This window comes from Genypterus blacodes, unplaced genomic scaffold (genome assembly GCF_046128005.1).
Source record: "Genypterus blacodes isolate CSIRO-AG114 ecotype Tasmania unplaced genomic scaffold, CSIRO-AGI_Gbla_v1 ptg000101l_1, whole genome shotgun sequence".
NCBI lineage: Eukaryota > Metazoa > Chordata > Actinopteri > Ophidiiformes > Ophidiidae > Genypterus > Genypterus blacodes.
The window spans coordinates 296,926-317,513 of record NW_027466905.1 but is presented as its reverse complement, the minus strand read 5'-3'; the positions used below and the strand labels follow the sequence as shown (position 1 = coordinate 317,513).

General features: G+C 49.2%; 1 protein-coding gene across 5 annotated transcripts in view; it reads right to left on the bottom strand.

Annotated features, from left to right (window-relative positions):
* Positions 1 to 745: 745 nt before the first annotated feature.
* Positions 746 to 20,588, bottom strand: part of vav2 (vav 2 guanine nucleotide exchange factor) — a 133,006-nt gene continuing 113,163 nt past the window's right edge. The window contains exons 9-29 of one of the 5 annotated variants that reach the window (XM_076159955.1): positions 15,991 to 16,090; positions 14,783 to 14,878; positions 12,955 to 13,023; positions 12,680 to 12,766; positions 12,191 to 12,276; positions 11,965 to 12,097; positions 11,668 to 11,682; positions 11,324 to 11,433; positions 11,125 to 11,226; positions 10,149 to 10,237; positions 9,705 to 9,718; positions 9,558 to 9,576; positions 8,849 to 8,976; positions 7,613 to 7,684; positions 7,449 to 7,510; positions 6,967 to 7,083; positions 6,388 to 6,475; positions 6,179 to 6,302; positions 4,630 to 4,719; positions 4,011 to 4,165; positions 746 to 3,158 (exon numbers count right to left, since the gene is read on the bottom strand). In XM_076159955.1, the coding sequence (XP_076016070.1) occupies positions 3,111 to 3,158; positions 4,011 to 4,165; positions 4,630 to 4,719; positions 6,179 to 6,302; positions 6,388 to 6,475; positions 6,967 to 7,083; positions 7,449 to 7,510; positions 7,613 to 7,684; positions 8,849 to 8,976; positions 9,558 to 9,576; positions 9,705 to 9,718; positions 10,149 to 10,237; positions 11,125 to 11,226; positions 11,324 to 11,433; positions 11,668 to 11,682; positions 11,965 to 12,097; positions 12,191 to 12,276; positions 12,680 to 12,766; positions 12,955 to 13,023; positions 14,783 to 14,878; positions 15,991 to 16,090 (1,804 nt within the window). In that variant the 3' untranslated portion in view covers positions 746 to 3,110. Of the gene's footprint in view, positions 3,159 to 4,010; positions 4,166 to 4,629; positions 4,720 to 6,178; positions 6,303 to 6,387; positions 6,476 to 6,966; positions 7,084 to 7,448; positions 7,511 to 7,612; positions 7,685 to 8,848; positions 8,977 to 9,557; positions 9,577 to 9,704; positions 9,719 to 10,148; positions 10,238 to 11,124; positions 11,227 to 11,323; positions 11,434 to 11,667; positions 11,683 to 11,964; positions 12,098 to 12,190; positions 12,280 to 12,679; positions 12,767 to 12,954; positions 13,024 to 14,782; positions 14,879 to 15,990; positions 16,091 to 20,588 lie in introns of all 5 variants that reach the window. The other 4 variants (XM_076159951.1, XM_076159952.1, XM_076159953.1 and 1 more) reach the window with 4 other exon arrangements.

Sequence of the window (20,588 nt, the reverse complement as noted above, 5' to 3'; positions counted from 1 at the left end):
GGGCGTCTTCTCTTCCCAGGTGGGACCCATCTGAGGGGGGAACGTGCAAGCGGTCCAGTCGAGCGTTTCGTCTCCAGCTCAGCGCTGTGGAATCCCAACACGTGACACAGATCTGATTATCTCTGAGCTGTGTGAACAAACCAAAGCCGCTGATCACATTGGTTACACTTGCAGACATTGTCCTCTCCCTGTGTTTTCACTCAGTGATGCCACCAACAGCCCAGTGCAAACAGCGAACATTTGTTAGATACGGAGACAAACGCATGGCGACCAAACCGCTTTCATAATTTGGCTGTTGCCATAGCAATGCTTTTGAACCTCATTGCCTTGAGTTATTGTGTTGTTCAAGTGTAGTGAACAAATCCGTCTTGCCTCCATCCACTGTGCGTGTGTGTGTGTGTGTGTGTGTGTGTGTGTGTGTGTGTGTGTGTGTGTGTGTGTGTGTGCATACCTGCGGTCCCCCAGGTGTAGACATACAAACATCCGCCCTCATACGTGCAGGAAGGGTCGGGATCATCGCCAACGCTCGCTCATGTGCGGCCCTGGGCTCCCGGAGTGAGGCGCTGTTTGGAGGCGAGACATGATCCCCTGCTGGCTCCAACACGCCCCCTTGTGGTGACTGGTGGCTCTTCTTTGGGTCACAAGAGACCTCGTTTTATTCACAGGGCAAATAAATGTATAGATTTCCACAAGAGCAAATTCAATAAAAATTTGTTTTGAAAATAAGGAACAATTCAACCTCAACTTTAAACCAAAAGAGAAATATTTATTTCATGATGGACCTCATTTGCAAATACTCAACCAGTCAAAAAAAAAATGTACACGATTAAGTACTTTTTTTGAGGATGAACTGACAGGAGTTGAAATATCAAAGAGTCACATGCAATGGGTGTTTGTCCACTACATCAACAGAGACTACGCCCCTCCCCCCCTCCCCCTTCAGACCACAGGCAGGCCCCTTCACTGACAGTGTAGGACTTTGTGTTGAGGGGAAGGGGGGGGGCAGCGTTTGCAACCCACACACACACACACATCATAGACAGTCAAAGTTTAGAGACGTAAACACGTCAGCGTCTTCTGCTCCATCAGTCAGCGTCAGCAAGTGTTTGCACTTATTTCACAGTGTGTGTGTGTGTGTGTGTGTGTGTGTGTGTGTGTGAGGTGTTATTACTCAGCTCGGTTTGGGGTCAGTGGCTTCAGGGGGGACAAACCAAACTCATTATCCAGATTTTATAGATGTGTCACTGTTTTGGTTTCTGGCAGTGAATCATAATCGAGGCCGAATGCAAAGAGGAAAATGTATTAAAACAATTTTAAATATTTAGCACAGCACTGCTTTGAACGCTGATTTAGTTTTATTTTTCCTTTTTGCACAGTTTAAACCTCCGCTGAATTTTCCTGTAATCATAGCTGAGCACCAGTTTAGCCAATAAAAGAGCAAATTTATCAAAGGAACTGGATTTGTAAAAGGAAGTGCATCACTTGTTTCAATGGAGGAGCAGAGTGATTCTCAAACTGCAGGGCGTGGACCAGTAACTGGCATGCCCTCTAGTGGTCGAACAAAGGGATTGCACATTTCTCCAAGAGATACAAAAACAGCTGAGGAAACTGAGAAAAGTGGGAAATTTGTTTCACAGAAAAAGTGAATAAAAAATAATTAAAAAAAAATATTGATCAGGATATTTTTCGATCCTGCTGCAGTATTTGATGATTGGGCTCGTTAGGGAGGCAGCACTGCAGTTTGAGAACCACTGAATCTGAATGTTCCTCACACATTCCCTCACAGTGCAACCTGCTCACACTGAGTCACGACGGCCATACGAATCCTCAGAAGTCACCGACAGATTTCGCTGACAGAGGCTGAGAAATAAATGCAAACAGGAAGCGGCGCCTCCTTAAATAATCGATAATGGAGGGATTGAATTGGACTTTTCTTGTTTTAGTGCACAAACAAAGCGTTCCTTCAGATTAAAAGCATCCAACATTGTTGTAATTTTACTGGGCTGCACGGCACCAAAATGTATTCCACGCAAAAGGATTAAAAATAAAGAATCCCGTCACCTGATCGTCTGTGAATAAGGCGAGAGTCAGAATCCACGTGGACGCAAACACGTGGGTGGATTTGGCTTCTGGGTCCAGTTCATCATAGAGTTAACGAAACGTTGATTCTGTGCAAAATAAAACGATGACACGCCGACGTGGAGGGAGAGAGGGAGGGAGGAACGTCTTCATGTTGCATCCGGCCCAGAACGAGCCAAACGTGCCTGAAACGTGTTTCAACAGTGTGTCGTCCCAACAGCTGAGTGCTTGGCGTCTGTTCTCTCCCGTCCTGTAGGGCGTCCAACAGTAACGTCCTGCGGCGTGGGGGGATGGACATGATCTCCTACAGGCAGACTCTTCAAAGGCACCGTGCTGCACATGGGTCTGTGTGTGTATGTGTGTGTGTGTGTGTGTGTGTGTGTGTGTGTGTGTGTGTGTGTGTGTGTGTGGGCACATGCATACATGAGAAGTAAAAGCGGTCGACGAGTCGTTTCCCTCCACCGGTGTCAGCCCACCAGGCATCACCATGACAACTAAGGCAAAAAAATCATGTCGGCGCGAAAACAGCATCTGTCTCTTCTTCTTCTTCCTCTTCTTCCTCTCATCCCGTCCGTCGGCTGCTGTCACTGGACTCAACTCCCTCCTCACTCACAATAATCATTAGTCATGATAATAATCTCTATTCAATAAATTATCTATACTGTACATTTATTCCCCCCTCGCTTAGACCTGCAACAAAGGGGGGGGGGTCTATCCACAGTCACCTTCTGCTGAGTCGGCGCCCGTTGCAGAGCGCGCGGCAAGTTCTCTTTTGTTTCCACAGAGAAATCAAGACCAAAACAAAGCAAAGCCAATGCATAATTGGAAAATTTGAGAAACGGGGGTAAGAAACGCTGACGGTAAAAAAAGCAACAGACGAGGATTCCAGCAAAAAACAAGTTTGGTTTCCTGGCGTGGTTTTCCTGGAGAGCGGGAGGTTTCCTTCCCTCTGACGACAGTAGATAAGACGGTTCCTGATTTTGAAGGGAGTCGGCGACGGCGGCGGCGGCGTCCGTCCGATCCGAGGCTCCTTACTGCGCTCCTTCTTCATCCACGTAGGTCGAGGGAAACCAGCCGATCTGAAACGTGAAGCGACGTCACATCACTGAAACACAAACTGGATCCATAAAGATGAAGATATGATCAACCACAAGGCCCCTGGGTGCTTTACGAGCTGATGCTGATTATCTAACTTATCCTCATAATAAATGCTGACTCATGACAGCTTTTCCTTGTTCCTAGGCAACATCTTCTCCTACTTAGTTAGAGCTCCAGAGTGACACTAAAGCACTAAAGTACAGCGCCAAAGCAAAGTTTCGGATGGGCTGAGAAGTGAAACGCTCCGGTGCGGAAACGTGGAGGCGACACATTCGCACACGTCAGCGTTTCCTTTTATTTCACCGCTGATAAGACGGAGCTTTACAATAACGAAGACGAGCCTGTAAAAGCCCCGAAAGCCGCCGCCGCTGCCGCCGCCGCTTATTGACGAGGAGCCATAAACAGTAAAAGGGAGATGGAAACGCGTGGGCCTGATACAATGAAGATGAGATTGCTACCTACACTTCAGACGGGGCCGCACGCCCACGGTAAAGATCTTAAAAGCAATATAACGTTTAAGTGGAGAAACTCGTAAAACTCCACTAATTTACAGCCAGCCGGAGAAACATCCTGTAGGATAAAACGCTGACGTTATATCCGGCCCTGTGCCAAGTCATTCCGACGGCAGCCGCGCTTTAGCCTGTAAGGTCGGGCTGTGCGCCCGGACGGGGGCGGGGCGGACGCCAACTCGGCTCAGTTTCGGGCGTGACAGGAAATGAGATTTTGGACAAGACTCAGTTGGGATGAAAGTCAGGTACGGATTCAGGACGGAGACCAAATTGGAATTTCGGCATGGAGATTCGGCGTTCCCGCTTGGCGTTCCCCATACTCACTCGCCCGTTGGCTTCGCCTTTCCACCAGCCCTGGTCTCCGCCGATCTTGCTGTAGATCTTCACGATGTCGCCTTCCCGTAACGACAGCTCCCTCATGTCTCGCGCCGCAAAGTTATACCTGGCCACCGCCGTGCTCACCACCCGGGGAGTGAACACTGTCGGCATGGAAACAAAAACAATACCTCAACACCACGAGCACGGATACATTTTGCATACAGAACACGACGGGATGAATCAGAGGAGAAGGCTGAGAGAGTGAAGATGAAGTCACACAACGATAAACAAGAGCGTGAGGAGGAAGGACAATGAGCTGGAAATGGAAGTTTGATTTAATGGCCTGAACGTCATCCCTGGGAAAATGCAAAAATGTTCCGGTTAATGAAATAAGAGCCGGAGAGGAAAATGAACGAGGACGAGGACGGCGAGGACATTAAAGGAAACGAGCAGCAGCGAGACGGAGAGAAGAGGAAGAGGAATGAGACGAGACAGAGAGCGGAGAGATGGAAGAAGGAGGGAAGAATGCAGGAAAGGAAAGAAAGGAAAAAGGAAAGAAGGTGGAATGGGAGGTGTGGAAGTAACAAAGGAGGCAGGAGATAAAGGAAGGAAAGGAAAGAAGTACCTGACCAAAAGGGAGCTGGGCTCTGAGAGGAAGAGAAGTTGAGGCCCTGCGGACTGAGGAAGGAGAAGTTGTAGGAGGCGCAGGTGGCTGCTGAGAGGAGGAGAAGAAGAAGGGGAGGAGGGGGGATGAAGACGCGTTAAAGGTGCCCGAAGCAGAGACACGAGGGGGGACGAGTCAGGACGTCTTCAACAGAGAAGAAGAGAGAGGAAGAGCGAGGAAGAGAGAGCAGCAGCATCATCTTCATCATCAGGGGAGACTCAATTGTCTCCATTCAAGTCCAGATTGAGCCAAAATGGGAGGAATGTCAGCAGTGTGGGACGTCAGCCAGCGAGGGGGCGGCGGCCATCACTCACTCGCTCCTAATGGACGGAGGAGACGAGCCACTGCACAGGATTCTGGGTAATGTGCCAACGCCCCACAGAGCTCTCTGACGGGTCAGTGCACGGCGGCGTATCGGCCCCACTTCACTCATTGCCGCCGTGATGCGTCCATAACGGCAGAAAGGACGGAAGATCGGCTCAGATTATGATGAGACGGGGATTTGAACCGGCACCCTTCAATCAGACGAGATCAGACCAGCGCTCTGCCTCGTTAATTCACCGTCAGAAGAAGAGAATCAGGCCGGCGTGTTGACTTTATGCATGAGTGACAGGCTGTAGGTGAGACGTTCTATGGCTCGCTCATCATCATCATCATCATCATCATCTCTTACCTTCTGCTGTGCCGCTCTGGCTGCTCTGCCGATACGCAGCCTGGGCACCAACTGCAGAACTCTAAGTGTGATGACTTGATCGGTACCATCTGGACCGTCTCAGTCTGAGAATCTCTCGTTACACGGAGCTCATTCTCAGGTCAGCGTCGCCGATTTCACAGGAGAACGCCGAGCTTCAGTCTTCAGCCAGACGTGATCTGAATCCAGACGCACGCTGGAGCATTTTGTTTTTTCAAAATGTTCACAAATGTTCCCAAAATGGTCCAATAGGGAGTTCTGAGCTCCTATGCCAACTTTACTGCAAATCAAATCTTTCTTCACAAAGTTAGAGCCGGTCAGAGTTTCAAAACTGACAACTGAGGAGAACCATGTCTGCCCCCTGGTGGACGCCTCTGTTAATGCCAAATAGAAACACTTTCTCGGGTTTAGGACGCGTTAGAAAGCGCTCTCACTGAAAAACAGGATATGACAGTTAGTCTTCTGACCGGCCTGAGTAACGTGAGGCTGCAGTGAGGGACGAGGACGAGCCGCCGCCTGCAATAACCTCCGTCAAGGCAGAATGACAACCACCACCGCTTCGCCCAGCACGTCTCAAAGTCCACGCTCTCAAGTTTATAACTGTGGACGTATTTGAGAAGCGATCCCTGGACACCGCTGTCCCTCTCCCTCCTCGTCTTTGGAACCCCTCAGGCATTCTGTCGCCTCAGATGTCCTTCACGTCTCTCTCTCTCTCTCTCTCTCTCTCTCCCGCCCCCTCCCTCTCTCCCTCCTCCTGTCCTCTGTTAGCTCTGGTGAAAGTGGATCCAGGCTCTGTTGTTGTTCTGCGAGCTAGCTTACCTGGTGAGCGCGTGCTGGCCCGCGTTAGCGAGCGTTCTCTGGACTTGTAGGGGTAACGCAGCGTGGTGTCTAACAGCTTGAAGCTCTCTTTCAGCGAGTGGGCCTGGTAGTACTCCACCAACTCCTGATGTGTCACACAGAAACACAGAGAGAAGTGTCAGTGTTTGATTTGAGTTTGCGTGCGGTGCTTTAAGTACGCCCGCTCTTACCAACAGACTCTCAAACTTCTTGGCCTCGGTGATGTGGATCCAGCTGTCCTTCTCTATGACTTTGATGTGTTTCACTTCATCGTTGAATCTGGAAAAACAATAACGTGAAGACAAAGACACCAGGATGAGAAGGATCCAGACGCACTGGTACCTTATATGGTCCTCCTGAGACCCAGACATGAGGACAAGAGGTTTTAAGTTAAGCACACTGATGTATAAGGGAGAGAAAATGTAGTATGAGGACGCTGGGTCTCAGTTCAGCCTCTTTTATGTGACATGGACATTTTTACTCAAGTAGCGCTTCAGAAACTCTATTAGCTTTTGAAATCTAATTCTTGTTTCTTGTCTGAAGTATTCATCTGCTCAGACTCAGACTTGTAAACATCTCAGCAGGGTGCAGCTCCCACAGGATCGCTCAACACAAGATTACAAAGCAAATGACTGAGCTGTCATTTTCGGGAGGTGAAAAGACGAAACCAAAAAGCGGAGGAGGCCGTCCCGTGAGGATCCGGCTCCCCCGTGGGACGGAGATAAGATCTCCCCTGAGAGCTCCGTCTCCAGGGAGACCGCGGGACTCACTTGATGCTGATGGCGAACCTCTCCGCCTCGGCCGTCCGCTCCCTGATGAGGTACGTCCCACTGCTGTGCGACTTTAACAGGTTGTCCGCCTGCTGCCGCTCCATGTTCCCCGCAAACCTGCAGAGGAGAGTCACGAATGAATTATACCTCCATCAAGGAAGTAAAGGAAACACGTCACGTATACTCAGAGAACAGATTGTAGGCAGCTAGTATTATGAGCGTAGTGAGGATTGTTGTGTGTGAGGATGTCTGAGGATGTGCAGTACCTAAAGGGACTGCCTGTTTTCATTCACTGTGCATAGTGGTGCTGCAGCAAATGAAACTAGGAACTCGACGAATGTGTTTTTTTACACTATGATGTTATGGAAATCTGCACTTTGCCTTAAAAGCTTTAATGTAAACGACGTATTTTCTTCATTTTGATTGTAATTCTGGGATCAGGATCCTAAACCCGGCCCCTTTAGGCTCCTGCAGGCTCTCACCATGGATAACCGTAGTAGTCTGATTCCCTTGAGGACTGTCGACTGGAGAACGACTGGAAGGGCTGCGACGAATAAGCAGAAGTGAAAGAATGTAAAGAAATAGAACATAAGCCCCATACATAGACGGAGGAAGAGGAGGAGGATTAGTCCCTTTGAGATCTTACCTTGGGGTCCAAACAAGGCTTTACACACGTGCTGGGAAAGTATCCAGTCTTCTGTGTTTGCATCAGTTTCCCCTGGAAGATAAGAGGAGAAAGAAAGAGGAGGAAGAATTCACGTGGGAAGAAACGAAACGACAAACAACTCACAAACGTGAAATATCATCTTACAGAAACTCATTTTAAAGTGAACGGCAGAATGTGAAGCTGTCACAGAGTTGAGTCTGCGTTGTTGTAGGTGAAGTGAACAGATGTGTCAGTTCAGTCAGACAGCAGAGAGAGATTAGACGAGCTGCTTAGAGACGCGGCGGCCTCCGGCGCTCGCTTCACGTGCCTCAGACTCAAACTGCGGCGGAGTGAAGAGATTGAACTGTCATTCAGCCAGATAAGCAAACATCTAACTTTAAATCACCGCCTTTACGTAGACGTGTCCGCCAGTCATTTCCCACACAAAGCCAGCTGGAAACCAAAGACGCCTGGAAATGCAAAGCAGGCGGCGAGTCGTTTGTGGCGTTTGCGGCTTTCAGCAGGCGGCGAAGTCTACCCGAGCAGGTTCTCCACGTTAGTGACACAGAGTCGTCCTTCAATGCAAAAGTTTTAATCAAACATGTCTGAAAGAGACGACGGATCGGTTCAGTGTCGGCGAATGCCAGCGCCTCTTCCACTGAGTCGTCTAAAGGCCTTTGTGCTGTGAAATGTTCCGGACAACAAAACGGCCTTGAACGAGCCGCTCGGGCCCGACTGACTGACTCAGTCACCCGCCGCTGCATGTTTACGGCCGCAGCATGAAAGCGCCTCAGCCGGTTTATAGCCCTCAGGTAACGGTTTGCTGTAGGCGAGGACACAATAACAGATTGTCTACAGCGACTCACTGACCCCTGCTGGTGACCTGAGGGTAGTGCATGTCTGACAGACTCCAGCTCAGGTTAGAATAAGAAGTACAGGGTCATGATCTGAGCCTGGGGAGGTCCGGAACCTCCGCTGGCAGTGTCGACCCACGCTCATACAGCCATACATCATAGGTCCATCACCGATGACATAATGATGAACTAAAGCCTGATTGATTCTGGAGTTTGTGGCCAACACTGACGTCTAAAGATACAAATGTGGAGATTTGAGCGCTAAACAACGGCGTGACACACTCTGCAGTTTGTATTGATTACTTTCCAAATCGGACACATAATTGGATTGAGTCTCCTCTAATCTAATCTGGGCTGAGGCGGAGCCGTTCCCGACTCATACCTCCCACCAGGTCGTGTCGGGCTCGCCCTTCAGCAGCTCGATGAACTCGCCCGTTAGGAAAGAGAGCGCCGTCTTCCCCGTGGGCGCCGGGGTGCCGTGGTAGTTCCTCACCGCCACCATCTTTGGGCCTGAGGGGCGAGGGCGAGAGAGAGAGAGAGAGAGAGAGAGAGAGAGAGAGAGAGAGAGAGAGAGAGAGAGAGAGAGAGAGAGAGAGTTTAGTTTAGTTTGATTAGGCGGAGCTGAGAAACAAGGAGGATGATTGACAGTTTGGGGGTTTAGGGGTGTTTCCTTCTTAATCAAGGCCGCTAACACTGAGGGCTGAGTGAGTGACGGGGCGTTCATTAAGGCTCAGCACGTCTGGAAACTGCAGTGTCTCGGATTCTAACTTAGCTCAGATTCTTCGGCAACCTTTTTCACTTTCTCTTTGCTTGAAAGTGTGCAAACAAAATGCCACAAAAACAAACAAAAGACTGAGAACAAAAGCAGCTGCAGCTTCTTCTTCTTCTTCTCTCCCGGGTGCTGAATAATTCATGGCAGCCAGATGAAGTCAAAGGTCCTTCCAGTTTTCCATTTCAAATAACATCTCACCCATTTCTCCCTCCCACTCACATCAGCTGCTGCTGCTGAAAGCCCCAAGCGCTTTAGAGCTCAAACAAACCTCCACCAGGTGGCAGTAGAGGTCTGTGCTGGAACACAAGGGTCGACTTACCTGAGGAGAGGCCGGGTTCCTGTAGGAGGAAACAAACACTCAGTCAGCAGGAATCAGAACCACAATCTGCTTCACTTCATGCTGTGTGTGTCTTGTTTGTGTGTGTGTGTGTGTGTGTGATGAGGTCACTGAGGAGGATCTGCTCACCAGGTCATGAGGATCTGAAACAGAAGACAAAGAAGAAGAGGAATGTCAGAGTCTGCAGTCTGAGTCTGGACACGGCAGTCAATCTAGTTTCTAACTTCATGGCTCAGTTTTGTTTTCAATTTCTTTTCATTTCTAGTGATTAATAACCAAGAAGTATTGGTAATAGACATTAGACATTTAGACATGTTCCTACATCTGTAATCTGTATCTGTAAAGTCTGAAGTCACATCAGTAATCATGATAATAGACAATTCTTTCATTTTAAACTTTGCTGTGTGTGTGAATTTGCTTTTTTCCTTGTTGGTTTGCCTCTGACAAATAAAAACTCAAGCCGGCATTTAGCGTTGGTAGCTTCAGGTGTTTCAGTCAGAGCTCATCCGGGTCTCAAACCCATGAGGTCTCACACACGAGGGCCCTGAACCAGAGAGGGAAACGCCTACTTACTGATTTTACAGATGGTGATGACTTCCAGGCACTCTTTATGTGCTCCTGTCCCACAGCGGGAGCAGTAGTAGCCCTGATAGAAGATCCCCCTGAGGAGCACACACACACACACACACACACACACACAGACAAACAGGATGTGTCTCAGACGTAAATTAACTTATTGTAAGTACAATTCACAAGGGAGTGAGCAGAGTGCTGCTAAAGAGCTGCAGCTGTAGAAACACATCCTCTCCTTTCCTTTCTACCGTCGCACAATCAACTCACTCCATTTAAATCCGTGTACAACAGTGCAGTGTTTTGTTTCCGGTGCCGCGTCCTGCGCTGCCATGTTTAATAGCAGAGGCTATAAATCAGCGTAATCCGCCGAGGCCACAGCTGTAATTAGCATCCAGCGAGTAGCTAGCAGCGCCGGGGCCCTGCCGCCGCCGCCGCCTGCACCGCCAATCCAGGTCAGCTCAGCCGCCCGGCGTCGGTCAGCGAGCAGAGCGGAACCATGGCGACGCTGCTGCTGCACTTACACGGTTCCATAGCTAAAAATATCACCTGACACACACACACACATGTTCCTGGGTCAGTCTGTCCTTGATGAGGCTCAAGTGTGTTTATCTGAAGACAGCTTTATGTAAATGTGACATAACCTCATAGTCAGAGTGAGAGGAGAGGAGAGATGGGTTCCCACTCATTCAGCTCCCTAACGGAGCGAGCACCTCAGGGAGTTTGACCCCTATGACATCACAGGGGTCACTTCCTGTTTAGTGTTGGAAAGGGAGAAGGCTTTAAGGAGCGACTCTCTGTTTCTGCAGAGGAGTAAAGGCGGACGTGTGTGACAGAGTTCCACCTTCTTAACACGGGCAGCTCTGTTTTGATTGGACAGCACGTTTGACCCGATGAGTGGGCGTGTCTAAGCGTGTGGATGTTAACACGCTACAGTAAAGGACCAGAGGGTTGGGGTTAGGGTTTTGTGGGTCGTTACCTCAGCAGCATCTTGCAGGCTCGACAGTTTGTGTTCTTATCGAACGTGTGCATCTCGAAGTTGTGCTGGTTGGCCGTCGCTCTCTCAGGCTTGATGTTGGACCTTTGGCGATGGAAGCAAACACAAGAGAAGGGATTCAAACCAAAGGGATCAGAGAGAGAAGAGAGGATTGTACCAGGATGTAAGGACTCAGACTCACATGGCCATCTCAAACTGCTCCATCCACTTCCTCTTGGTCTCCTCCGTCTTACAGAAGAACTGGAAGCCCTGCTTGCCCTGCAGGTGGATCAGGTAGAAGCCGTACGACCACTAGGGGGCGCCGAGGGGAAGCGAGCGAGCGAGCGAGGAAGGAGACGAGAGAGGGACGTAAACATAGAAGCAACGTGAGCAAAACGTCTCGAACATCACCCTAAAGATGCTTCACATGCTTTGGCAATGCATCCGAGTGCCGATCAGGCGCACGTGCAATCACAGCATGACCCCGCCCCCTTTTAGAAAACAAGGCCCCGCCCCAAATCTAAAAGAAGGGAAGAGTCCGCTTACCATTTTTCCACTCGACTGGCAAGCATGCAAGGAGAAAGACACCAGAGAGAAAGAGTCCGTTACACATGCAGCACGCACACACACATGCTGATTCATACACACACAGCAGAGGTGGGCGGGGCTTCAATGCACGCCGCCACACCCTGGAATGATTTGAAACAACACAGGCTCCTTATCCGACATGACCGTCCACAAGCTGCTTCAAGCTCCGGGTCGAGGTCGCCGCCATGGAGACGCCGCAGGCAGGAAGCTCTGTGGTGTGTGTGTGTGTGTGTGTGTGTGCGTGTGTGCTGGCACCTTCTTCATGTCCCTGTTGTTCATGGGGTCGTCCGACATCTTGTACAACTGCAGCTCGATGATTTCTTTGAGCTCGTAGCTGTAGCCTTTCCTCTTACACACGATCACCACTTTGTCAAACAGGAAGATGTACCTGAGGAAGAGGAAGAGGAGGAGACGCCTTCGTTAGCTCCTGTGTTCACTCAGAGTCTCTCAGACGCTCCGCCGCTCCGTTCCCCCCGCTCACCTGTCCTGCTTCGTCCGGTTGACGATGGAGCAAACCTTCAGCTCGCCGTCGATCTTCGGCCTCCCGTACTCTTCCAGCTTCACCTGCTGCTTAGGTCACACACACACACAGGCGCACGCACACACGCACACACGCACACACACACACACACACACACACACACACACACACACACACACACACACACACACACACACACACAGTCAATCCACTGTTTCTTCAATCTGATTTTTACAAAGCACAGATGAGAAATAAAGACACGACCCAGAAACTAATCAATCACTAATCAATCCAGATCGATTGAAAGCTTATAACACTTGGACTCTCTGGAGGTGGAGGAGGAAGCGCAGGAGGCAGAGCGATGAAGGCTGCAGGGTGTGGTGACGACAGCCAGAGGGCGCCGCTGAGCGACACACATCTGGAATAAGAGACAAGCTGGGGACGAGATGATTGACAGGTGTGAGGACGCTCCGGGTTTAAAGTGCTTACAAGATTCTCGATGGAACTTTGGAACTCGCTGATCTTCTTCAGCGTCTCGTTGTCCCTCTTGACTTCGTTGATGTACATGGCGAGATCCTGAGGGAGGAAGAGGAGGAGGAGGAGGAAGCACGTGTCACTGTGACATCGGTTACATCACAGCAGAGTCTTTTATCCACACTGTCATTTCTTCACACACACACACACACACACACACACACACACACACACACACACACACACACACACACACACACACACACACACACACACACACACACACACACCTGCATGGCCTCCAGAGCCTCTTTGAGCTGCTGCCTCTCTGGTCGATCTGCTGAGTGACTGAGGAGCTCCTGCACAGAGAGAACACACACACACACACACACACACACACGCACGTTTACACCGTGTCAACAAAACCTGCAGATTATTGCAATTATTTACAACAGAAAGCCACAGAAGTTCAGTCGTAGCGCCGCGTTCACTCGTGTCGTCGCCTCGCTCTGCTGAGAATCAAAACGTTTAACCGCTCGCTATAACTATACCACGTTAAAGACGCAGGCTGGGCGGCGTGTGGCTGCGATGGCGGGAGACAGGAAGCTGCTCCACTGAGATTATTGGGGCTTGAAATTAACTTTTTGGATCAGCAGCCAAAATGTGAGCAGCCGCTCTTCGTCTCCACCGGCTCTGTTACAATGAAAACACATTATAACTCCCGAAAATGAAAAGAGATAATATAGACCGGGGTTAAATTGACGCTGCTGCTGCCAAATAAGACGACATCATCATCATCTCTCCCCCTCACACACACACACACAGCTCTGAGTGTGTGGGAGGTTCTGGTCTCCAGGGGTTACAGAGGAGAGGCACCTGTGAGTCTGAACACCTGTCAGCACCGTCAGGAACATGACATTTATGTTTAGAAGTTTATTTAGGTTTCTTATTCTGGTAAAAGAAAAAGAAAAGAGAAAATGAAATAAACGAGATTCATTTTCCTTCATCAAATACAAATCACTCAAATAAAGGAAAGCGGGAAAAAACATTAAATAAAGATGTTCCCTCGGGCATGAACACACACACACACACACACACACACACACACACACACACACAAATGCCCCGAGGCCTGAGCATGCTAATCTTCTCCTGCAAAGCTGTGGGGAGCGGTGAAATGGGGCGAGTTTAATCTGATTAGAACACGGCTGATTTGACCTCAGAGCCCCGACTGAGTGTCCTGCAGCTCGCTCGGCCCCCCACCTCGCTCTCTCTCTCTCTCTCTCTCCTTCTCTTTTCTCTTCCTCTCTCTCCCCCTCTCCTACTCTCTCTCTGCGTCACAAACTCGTCAGCTCCTCTGTTAATCGAGGCCCTGTGTGAATTCACGGTGTGTGTGTGTGTCTGGTGTGTGTGTGTGTGTGTGTGTGGTGTTACAGCGGTCGGCTTGTTTCACACACACCAGCCAGCAGGGGGGAGTGACACCTACACACACATGCAGACCAGTTAGCCTGCAGTCCTTCTATAATTTGTGTTTGTAACTTTCTTTGGGGTCTTTGCGGAGGTATGAGCTGAAATGTCTGGGTTTCAGTCCCCAGGTGTTTCAGTCTGAAGGTGTTTCAGTCTGAAGGTGTTTCTGTCCCCAGGTGTTTCAGTCTAAAGGTGTTTCAGTCTAAAGGTGTTTCAGTCTAAAGGTGTTTCAGTCTGAAGGTGTTTCAGTCTGAAGGTGTTTCTGTCCCCAGGTGTTTCAGTCTAAAGGTGTTTCAGTCTAAAGGTGTTTCAGTCTGAAGGTGTTTCAGTCTAAAGGTGTTTCAGTCTTAAGGTGTTTCAGTCTAAAGGTGTTTCAGTCTAAAGGTGTTTCAGTCTTAAGGTGTTTCAGTCTGAAGGTGTTTCAGTCTTAAGGTGTTTCAGTCTAAAGGTGTTTCAGTCTAAAGGGGTTTCAGTCTGAAGGTGTTTCAGTCTGAAGGTGTTTCAGTCTAAAGGTGTTTCAGTCTAAAGGGGTTTCAGTCTGAAGGTGTTTCAGTCTAAAGGTGTTTCAGTCTAAAGGGGTTTCAGTCTAAAGGGGTTTCAGTCTAAAGGTGTTTCAGTCTAAAGGTGTTTCAGTCCCCAGGTGTTTCCTACCTTGAGCAGTAGGTGATACTTCAGCACCCTCTGCATGGGGACGACCAGGAGATCCTGCAGCTTGAACTTCCCCTCTTGGACTTTGAGCGTGCATTCCTACAGGAAGCAGCAGGAAGCAGCATTAAGTAGCATGAAGCAGCAGGAAGTAGCAGGAAGCAGCAGGTCAGCCATTACACAACGCATAAAGCTCCATTGTAGATTCACTCGTTCATTCCTCGCGTCTCTCCGGACGCCACATTATTGGTTTCAGCTCTTCATTAACAAAGACAACAACAACAACAAGGGCCGGTTTATTCTTCCACAGCACAAAAGTCCTGGTTGTGTCGGCCATTAGTGACACGACGGCCGCGCACGCTGACCCAGAAACTTAGTCACGGTGATGAATACATCTCTCAGGGTGTAGAACACAGCAGAATGTGTGTATCTGTGTGTGTGTGTGTGTGTGTATACGGGCTCCATTAGAGGATTCTCTCTCCCCCGGTGCTTTGTGCTGCGTTTCTATGAGAGACACAACTTATCCCTCTTAAAGAAGACGGTTTTTGTGTGCGGAGACAGTGAGGAGACGTCACAAAGCTCCTCTATTCTGAGGGTGAAGTGTCTCCGTGACGACCATCTCGCCGTAATCGCCTCCTCTCCTCTTTGTCAGCAGCTCACGTTCCCTGCTTATTCTTCCCTCCCCACGTTTAGACGCTGATCTGTCTTAATCCCGTTTTACCAAAGGGTGTCAGTCCCTTTCCTCCTCCTCCTCCTCCTCCTCCTCCTAAAAACTAGACCAAGATTCTAGAACAATAGGAGGAACAGGAGGACGGAGGTCTTCCAGGCCTCAGTGGGAATTAAACACATCCAGGAATGTTGTTATCCAGGAATAATCCGGAATAGAGACGCAACTTTCCTGCTCTGTATTCTGTCCCCAGAGTCATTACAGAAGTATTCAAGCATCTGGTTGCATAATTAACACACATATCTTAAACGCTGCTGTGCTAGGACACTAATGAGTAATAATGTACGACAACAAACACAACAGTTCTTCAGTGTAAACACTAAGATGTCATGAAGGTTTGTTTTACGCTGACAGGTTTGTATTCTGTTTGTTATACGACCTCGTTTCCATAAACATCAACATATCGCATTCTGCCACCGAACTCCTTTAGAAACCACACGTGCGTAGCTGTTTGTAGGCGGAGCTAAGACGCGGTTAGGGGCGTTACCTCCACTTTAATCCTGACTTCCTCGCGCGTGGCTATCAGCTCATCCAGGGTCTTCTGGGCGTTCTCCATGAGGCTGCAGTACAGACCGTAGATCAGCAACCTGGAGAAGGAACACACACACACACACACAGGGACACACACACACGTATGATATCACATCTCTGCATTACATCACGCAAGCGTCAGAGCTCCAAACCAGGATTCATTTACGGCTGAGAGACGAATTCACAGCTCTGCTCTGGTAAATGTTCCATCAAAGCCGAGCTCCTAATTAAATTTAAGATCTAAAGGAAGCTTAACAAAGACTAATGAGGTCATTCTCACTTTGCAATTTGGAAATATTATCTTCAACCTTTTTTTTTTTTGTTCATTTAAAGTAATAAATGTGGTGACAAAAGAGAAACTCTGCCGCTCAGAATGAACAAATATAATGGAGCCTGTAGGCGACGGGAAGCTCCGGAACGTTCCAGCCCGGAGTGTTAATCCCATCTGAGAGGTCAGGGAGCGGGCAGGTACACGGATGCGGGAATCATTGTTTTATTATTAGGAATATATGAGAATTCCATCAATTAGTAATGAGAGGACTCTGATCCCAGGGCGATGCTATTTGGAGGCGTGGCATCCCTTAGCCAATGGGCTGTGATGGTAGAGGCTCACACCGCCGCTCCTCTTATCTCTGCACGAGGGGGAAAATTCCCGCTAATTTGGCTGAAGGAGGAAATGAAGGCGGCGTTCATTAGACATCACAAAGGGACTCTGACACAGATCTGCCGCTTCAGCTTGGACGAGGTTCAAAGTCATCGGGCTCGCCTGGAGGACGCGGCGTCTCCTCCGGCTCGCACGCCCGGCCTGAAGTAGGCCATTGGCACGGCTGCTCCGACTCAAACCCCCCTCCGGCGCCGTTGGCACAAAACCTGGTAATCTCGGATCTTGAGCGGAGGAAGGCGGTGCAGGGAGCAGGCGGGAACAGACGGAACGCGCCTTCGTGCGAAAAGGCGGCCGAGAAGCTGCACGAACACTTTCTCATAACAAGGAGACATTTTTAGAACACGCGTTAGCTGAGGGCTTCACTCATGCACACACACTCCTTCTCCTGTAAATCAGAGCCATCTCCCTCTACAAGGGGCGGCGGCGGCTGTGAGTCATTAGATGTGTGCTTAAGATTCACACTTTGGCAGAACTCATCAACGCCCCGCTGTGTGAGAATTGAACCCCGCTGTTCTGGAGCGATGCAGCTGCTTCCTGCAGTCTCATCCGCGTCCAACCTGCCCCGTGTTTGGAGGGACACCTCGTCAAACGTGCCTCTCCAGATGTGTCATGCTTCTCTCTCCGGTTTGGTTCTAATCTTAGTATCTCTTTTGATTGGCCTCTCTCAATCTGTGTGTTTGTTTCTCTTGTTGTTTTCTTTGGCGATTTGTCCATTTGATTCTGGAATAGGAACCAAGGAACATGAAGCACGCTTGCTTTTGCCAATATTCCTTTTATTTTCCAAATTTCCTGACCTGCGAGTCTCTGGGCGGAGCCAATACTTCAATACATCTAAAAAGCCAATAATCACCAGCTGATGGACCTCGCTTCCCAGTGATCCACCCCTGATGATCTCCGCTCCACTCCGGCTCGCCCGCTGTGAGGCTTCCTACCCTGGATCAACTGGCCCGGGGCGAACAAGCCCCTGATTAAGACTTGATCCTCACTCAGGCAGACAGGCCCCCCCAAGCCCCGCCCCCCCTCAAACCCCCCTCCAGCTCCTCCAGGAGGGCAAAGTGATTGAGATTAATGGGGGTGCCTTGATCAATTATCAGATGGCAGGAAGACGGTACGGCGCTGTGATCCCGTTCAAGAGAGATTATTACAGAGTTTGACTTCAGGACATAATTGGACGTGAAGGTCTCTGCCTGGTTCCTCCCTGACAGACGGCAGCGTGAAGACATGAGGACACTTAGCAACTGGCTCAAATGCAAAGACTGGCAGAGGAAATATGTAGAAATGCAGAAGTAAGCGAGAACACGATGAAGAAGATGAAGGTGAAACAGCTCAGAGCAGAAACAGAAGAGGAGTTTTTCTTCTTCTTCTTCTGAATTATGCAAATTCCCGCTCCTCCAGCTTATGTTTGTATTCTCATTTATATTCACCACTGTTTCGCCTGCGTAAACACAAACTCTCTACCAGGACGTTAAGTGATGCGTCTCTCACGGCAACGAGCGCAGAGCAGAGAGAATAATAAAGATAAAGAGCGTCTGCTTCGCTCATAAGCACGAGGTTAAGACGCGGTCACGCCTGCGTCGGCGTGCCCACGCGTGTGTTTCACTGCGTGGACACTTCTATGTGCACACAACATGTGAACACGTGTTCTTACGGCTTGCGTGTTTACCAACGTGTGTGCGCGAAGCTCGATGTGTGTCGCCTCAGGGATGACCTAGGCTCAGGAACACACACACACACACACACACACACACACACACACACACACACACGCACACGCACACACACACACACTCTCTTATCACACCTGCTTGGCCACTTTTGCCAGCAGAAAAGCATATATCTGTTTTTATTATTATTACTTTCTCACACTTTTATGGTTTTGTTATCAGTTTTATCCTTTAAATGATCACTACTTGCCTGTAATCTGCTCTCGTTGGAGGAAAATGGCTCCCAGAATGTACAATTGTTGTCAAAACACTGATCTGAAGCCAGTACAAAGAATCCAATGACTATTATCAATATTATTATTATTACACTTATTTTATTCCTCCTCAGGTCAGTTTATCACACACACTTATTTCCTCTGGGTTGTTTTCTTATCGTCTCTGTATGATTTCAGCTTTAATCCGCCTCATTAGCTGAGTCTCATCTGAAGCAGCAAGTGCATCCTTGTCGTATTGTGACACTCTGGTGGAGCAGACAGGAAGTGAGCCGTCACACCGTCACACACACTGACTACTGCGTATTTACACATACACACATTTAGTAACAACCTCTCCTCTGTGACTGGAGAGCCCGGTCACAGGCTTTGTTCTCTTCCCCGAGGCAGGAGACAGAACAAAAGAGCCAATGACACACACACACACTCACCGGAACACACACACCGGATCACACACACACATTTGGCCCAGTGGTGCTTTAATTAGTCAGTGACACATTGATGAGCACATGCTTTGTTTGACACTGACGTCTGGACTCATCACAGCAAGAGGTAAAGGATGTTTTACCTCCACACACACACACACAGACACACACACACACACACACACACACAAACACAGACACACACATTTAATATCTCTATAACTGTAACAATGACTCCAAACATGTTCTATTGTTTTTCAGCGTGTCAACAGAATCAAGATGCTGCCTTCAAATGCTGTTGGAAATACGGCAACTACTTGACACAAACGAGCCAAATCAGTCATAAATTCAAGATACAACCGTTAATATTTAAGAGACACTAATGGCAGAGATGAAAACAAACAGGCAAACAGGAAAACAGCAGCCTTCCTTTAGCAGACATGCTTCAGACACATTTCCTCCAGCTTTGAGTTTGTGGCAGTGTAAAGTTGCCGTTTCTTTTCTCTTCGGCGTTCAGAGCGTTATTGCCCCCCCATCCTTCATAATGAGGACGCTGTCATGCGTGTTATTCCTGAGAAAATGCAATTTTGAGGAAAGTGCGCCCTGGGCCCTTCAGCCTTGGCTGCGGCTGCAGCAGAAAGCCCCGCGAGCCGAGGTCGCAGCTACCGAGGAAATCTCCCAGCAAAGCAGAAGTGACAGGCTGAGGCGCCGCCTAATAATCTCTGACACATGGCACTGGGACCCCCTCACCTCCACTCAACACATCCAGCACCCGGCAAATGGAGGAGAACGCGGAGCAAAGACCCACAATAAAGGAGCAAACGCCGCCGACGCGATTAGGCGCGGCTAAGGTCATCAGAGAGTCTGATCGTTGCCGGAATTTCGCAAACGAGGACGCCGACAAGAGGCCACTTAGACGCCGCTCTTCGTTTGAAGAGTTCCGTCTTTCTATTCAGAGTGGCTCAGCCTGTTAGGAGCTCAGAAGTAGTCGAGATAAAGCATTGACATTTTCAACGTGACATTCAGTTCGATGACAAACAGGGAAAAAAAGCTTTTCATCTCTTTCGCTGACGCGAGGGGGAAAAAGGGAACAAGCACATTGTTGCAAAGGTCGGCGGGCCTTACAAGCGTAGATAAGTGAGTTAATTATGCCCGGCCAGGTCCTCGGGACGCCTGATGAGCCTCCCAATCCCCCGGGCGCCGGCGTTTACGGCCTCAGACGGACGAGGCGGCGGAAGCGAGTGTCATAATGAGGCAGGTTTACGTGTCAATCAAAGGCGGGGCCATAAATGTCTGTGACGCACGAAATCTGCAAATCAAATGAGTCGTTTTCTCTCTCAAAATAGCCCCGTGAATGTCGGCGGAGGTAAATGTTAACAAACGCACGCATTTGTTTATGAATAGAAGCCAAAGTGCAGAGGAAGAAGCTCTGCAACAACAACAGGCAGAAAATGGACAGAAATGGAGCTAATGGAAGAGAATCCTGGGTACATAAATGTATTTGAGAGTACAAAATACACACACACACT